The sequence below is a fragment of the Syzygium oleosum genome, unplaced genomic scaffold (assembly GCF_021117445.2).
Source record: "Syzygium oleosum isolate NSW1041296 unplaced genomic scaffold, Sole_v2.1 Sole_v2.38, whole genome shotgun sequence".
In the NCBI taxonomy this organism is placed as follows: Eukaryota; Viridiplantae; Streptophyta; class Magnoliopsida; order Myrtales; family Myrtaceae; genus Syzygium; species Syzygium oleosum.
This window is the reverse complement of record NW_026607522.1, coordinates 2,104,319-2,109,346: the sequence shown is the minus strand read 5'-3', so window position 1 is coordinate 2,109,346 and position 5,028 is coordinate 2,104,319. Positions and strand designations below refer to the sequence as shown.

The window sequence follows — 5,028 nt, the reverse complement described above, 5'->3', positions numbered from 1 at the left end:
AGGAGAATCCTGGTGTTGCTCTTGGTTTCTCACTTGACGCACGAGCACTTCTCCTCCTCCTATCGTAACTTGCATGCCCCACTCATGGCGTGGTACATGTGTGGTACACAAAAGAAGCTATCTTTCCATTTTGGTAACGTTCAAATGCAAATGGAGAAGACTACAAAAAAAAAAAACCTATTTCAATTGTGCAAATTCAGTCATAAACATTTGTGTTTGCCAATTGAGTCATAAACATTTTACATTTATGTCAATCCTCCATCCGGCCAATTTTGGCCGAGGCTCGCCTCACCAGTGGCTAAATGAGGTCAACCTCACCCTCACCGGCCAAATGATGAAGGAAGAAAGAAAAGAAAGCGAAAGAAAAGAAAAAAAGGAAAAAATAATTAAATATTTGAAAAAATATTATTAAAAATTATCCACTTCATTGCCGACCGTGCCATGGTAGAGCTGGCTAGCCAAAATTGATCGAATGAACTGAATTGGCATAAATACAAAAGGTTTGGGGCTCAATTGGCAAAACTAAAGGTTTATGACTGAATTAGCACAATTGTAATAGGTTTAATACTTTTTTGTAATTCTTCTAATGCAAATGAGTTGGGCTTGGGCCGGGCCAAGCCCTTATGAGTGGCCCAAGCTCAAAACTAGGGGTGTTAATGGGTCGGGTCGGGTCGGGTCGGGTCGGGTCGGGCTTTCATGATACCCTACCTGACCCAAAATCAATAGGGTTGCGCTTGGCCCACCCAGACCCGGCCCAAGACCCTGTTCAGCATATACTCCAAGATCCAGGTCAGGTCGAGTTAGGCCGGGTCAGGTTTCGGGTTCGTCACTCAATTACGACCTTTCCAGTTTTTTTATCCTTCTCCAACTCCATGCTTCTCTGAACATCGGCTTCTTTGGGCCCCAACACCGAAATCGGCATCGTAACCCCGAATTGCCTCACTGCCATCGCCATTGCCGGCACGGGGGGCGACGACTCCCTCAATCCCTCCGAACTAACCATCCGAGACGAATCAAATCAAAAATGCAAAAGCAAAAGACAGAGCCTAAATCGAGCAAAGAACCGTCCCAATCGACGAAAAGAGATGTCCCAAAACAGAAAAAGGTCTCCGCTTTCTCCCCTGAAGAACAACACCACCCCACCAAAAGGGAAATCCACAACCGGAGGATTCAATAGACAATCGCAGGGACGTCGGAGCCGAGGCTCGGTCGGAGGAACGGCGAGGGAGCGGGCGAGCAAAGGCGCTGACTTTCCGGTCCCATCGGGAGGAGCGGATGAAAGGAAATCGAAACCCTAATCGAATCGAATCGGATCAAATCGGGATGTGCCGGAGGAAGGAGGGGGGGGAAGCGGATCTCGCCACAAATTCAAGAGGAGAATGCGAAGGAGAAGAGCATCCCCGAAGCCCTAGATCATGTCGTAGAAGAAGGAGATACAGAAGAGAGAGAAAGTGTTGATTTTTCTGAGTTGAGGAGAGAGAGGGAGATGTGTGGACTGTGGCCCATGGGTGGTTTTGTGGTGTCAATGGGTCGGGCCCAACCCTATCCAAACTTAGTAATACCCATACCTAAAAATCCTATCCAAAGTAGATAACACCCAACCCCAAAATAACCCAAATTTTAGGGTCGATCGGGCCGGCGCGGGTCGGGCCAGGCCGGCGTGGGCTTTTTGGACACCCCTACTCAAAACCCCACATCTCCCACTCGCGTGTGATGGACTTGACGCAATCTCCATACTTGTATATCCCACATAAATATAGTATTGATATAATATCTATCATTTAAAACTAGCTTTTCAGCATATCAATTCATACAAGCACATTTGGTTGTGTGACCAACGAGTACACTTGCGTCGAGTTTATTATGCATCGGTTAATAGAGATTCGAGACAAGTTATTTAAGATGAATGCTTGATATATTAGATGTAGCTAGTAATTTAAGGAAAGATCCAAAATTTCCATGATTTTTCTATTTCAATCGAAGCTCTCGCGGTTATCATAGAAGTATCTAAATATTGTATTTCGGATTTTACAATTGTCATATCATATTGAGAGCCATACTAATGGGGAAAAGTTTCGTGGTATTAAAATAATGTTTTTTTATGAAAATTATGTTTTTTATATAGATAGGTAAGTAAAAAAACCCATTAAATAATCGGTCGTCTCTCATCGGTCGCGTGAAGTTTAGATCGTAAATTGGTTCGAAGTCGATGATAGAAGTATATTTAACTAATTTTAAAAAGTTTAATGTTAGCATTGAAAAAAAAAAGAATGAATTAGAACATAGGGATAAATTGAGAATATCTGGGAAAAAAAAAACTTGGAGCAAATACTAAGGATGAGAATGATAAAAGTCAGTGATAGTTGCTTTCTCATACCCTTTTCCCTAAATCTGGTTTTTTTTTATATGCTGCAAAATTAAAGTTTTATGAATTTATAAGGAAAAGCAATTATACAACTTTTGGCCGATTTTCAATTGAGTGTCTAAACTTGTTTTAGTGCAGTCAAATGCCTCAACTTTTCAAGTTTGGATCGATGTGAGGTCTCCACTAAATAAATTATGAGATTTTGCTGGTGTGATTCGCTTAATCAGCATACTAAGCATACTTTAATGACGTGACTTGCTAACTTAGCAAAAACTCGCCTTTATCTCTTTCGGTTGTTGGGTAATGAGGAGAAAAAGGGAGAGAGAGAGAGAGAGAGCCGATTTTGACGATTTTAACCAATCCTTATGATGTGGCATCGTCTCAAGAAGTCATATCAGATGCGAAACACGAATAGTCAATAGTTATTTAATGGTGTTAGCGATCAAATTGGCATTGCCATTCACGATCTTACCAACGACCTCGGACCGATCTAAACTTAGAAAATTGAGGTACTCGATTGAATAAAAAGATATACGCATACCCGATCTCAAAACCGACAAAAATACATATACTTGCCATGTCGCTACTCCTATATACAATTCTGGCTCAACAGTAAGAACTAAAGCTATGGTAGTTCCAGTACTATTTCTAATTTTGGTTCCTTGTCCCTTTGGCTTCTTTCAATCAGAACTTCTGTACACCCCAAATTCATCTTGAAAGGATTGCATCTATAGCGACGGAAACGCCATGGAATTGAACTCCGACCTCAGGTCGGAACAGGCCAATCGCCTCGCCGACAGCGGCGGGCCGAACCCCAGCCTCGAGCCCCCGAAATCGAACTCCAGCAGCACGTCCTCCAGCTGGTGCCCTCCCAGCACCACCGTGCTCCCCAGCCCGTCGCCGCCGTCCACGACCCCCAAGCACGTCGCCTCGTCGCTCGCCCTCACCATCGAGTTCGACCCGCCGATCCTCCACCTCACCATCTCGCTCTGCAGCACCAGATCGATCGCCGGGACGTCGGGCCCGGCCCCCGTCGCGGCGACGGTCCTCGGGTCGAAGCACACCCCGAACGGCGCCACCGGCGGGACCCTGGCCATCCCCATGGCCGAGGCCGCTCCCGCGAAGGCCTCGCCGAAGGCGGGGTAGATCGGGCTCGCCACGGCGGTGTACGGGATCGCGGTGCTGAGCTTGATCGAGTGCGGCGGCGACGAGGAGTCGAGGGAGAGCCGCTTGCCGTCGATCTTGATGGAGGTGAGGTTGATGAGGTAGTCCGAGGACCGCGCCGACTTGGCGGTCGCGAGGGGCGTGTAGGTCAGGGATCTGGAGATGTCGCCGTCGACGCGGGGGAAGAACGGCCCGTCGCCGGCGACGATGACGCCCTCCGACGCCGATAGGCACGCGAAGAACCTCCGGCGGACGCCGAACGCCGTCGCCACCTGGACAAAAGGGTCGGTCTTCTCATTATCATCGAAATTCAGATCAGCCAACGCAATCAACACAAAACATTACCTGCGACGGCAGCGAAATCCGACTCCGTCCCAAGCCCAACGTCCCCCTGACGCCGGTCGCTCCATATCCCGGCGGCCCGCGCGCGCAGGATATCAGGAACCGGTCGACGGCCGCGACCGATCTCTCCCCGGACCCGTCCACGGAATCGACCGCCACGGCTACCTCCGCGAGCACCCCCCCGCGCGCCGCGGCCTCGCCGGCCGCGCCGCTCTCTGGCCGGACGCCGCAGACGGCGGAGGCCCCGCTCGCGCACGCGCGGCGGAGCCCGGAAGCGTCGGACGTCGCTGCCAGGCACTGGATCGAACGGCAGGGGACTGGACGGACGGCGGACGGGGAGGAGGAGGCGGAGCAGTCGAGCCAGAGAGATGGGCCGCCGAGATCCACGGCGCGGTCGACCGGGTCGAGGGAAGGGCCGTGGTAGACGGTGGCCACGTACCGGAGCGTGGAAGGGTCCTTGGCCAAGGGGAGGAAGAGGGTGCGGGAGCGCGAGGAGGGGACCAGGCACGCGAGGGAGCAGAGGAGCAGAAGGTACAGAGACGGAGCGGCCATGGAAGTGGTGGTTGAAGAAGGAGGAGGAGGAGGAGGGTGGCGGTGGTTTGGAGGTTGCGGAGATTCGCCGCGGCTTTTGATAAGCGGAGGACACGTGGGAAGCGGATAAGGAACAGCGGATTTATCGAAAACTTTGGGTTTGCTGACCAGATTCCACGTTCGGAGGGACTATTTTGAAATTTGCTCTCTTCTCGAGGGCCAGAAATAAATAAAAATAAGGTCAAAATGCAAAAGCTCGAACGAAAATGATTTGCTTATCGGTCCGCCTCGGGGGGGGGGGCGGGGCGGGGCGGCGGCTTATGCCTCGGATCAGACTGTAATAGATTTGGTCCAAGGCACCCCTAGGGTAGCAATGATCTCCGTGGTTAGCTAACAACCACAAAAGGAGCATCCCAACTCGATGATGTTTGGGAAAATGACACAATTGATTTTTGAATTTTAGTTCAATATGCAATATGGCTTCCGAATTTTTGATTTGTTCAATGTGGTCTATAAATTTTTGGTACATATTTAATTTAGTCTCCGAATTATATGAAAATGTTTAATACTGTCAATGAACTTGAATTAATGAAATGATAATATTGAATATTTTTGTATTGTCCATA

The 5,028-nt window shown here is 49.2% G+C and overlaps 1 protein-coding gene across 1 annotated transcript; it reads right to left on the bottom strand.

The window, feature by feature from the left end:
- Positions 1 to 2,764: 2,764 nt before the first annotated feature.
- Positions 2,765 to 4,695, bottom strand: LOC130135896 (probable aspartic proteinase GIP2). Its single transcript, XM_056305732.1, has 2 exons — positions 3,875 to 4,695; positions 2,765 to 3,801 (listed from the first exon to the last, which is right to left on the bottom strand). Exons 1-2 carry the CDS (start codon positions 4,421 to 4,423, stop codon positions 3,094 to 3,096), a joined length of 1,257 nt encoding a protein of 418 aa, XP_056161707.1. The 5' UTR covers positions 4,424 to 4,695; the 3' UTR covers positions 2,765 to 3,093.
- Between the last annotated feature and the right edge of the window lie 333 nt (positions 4,696 to 5,028).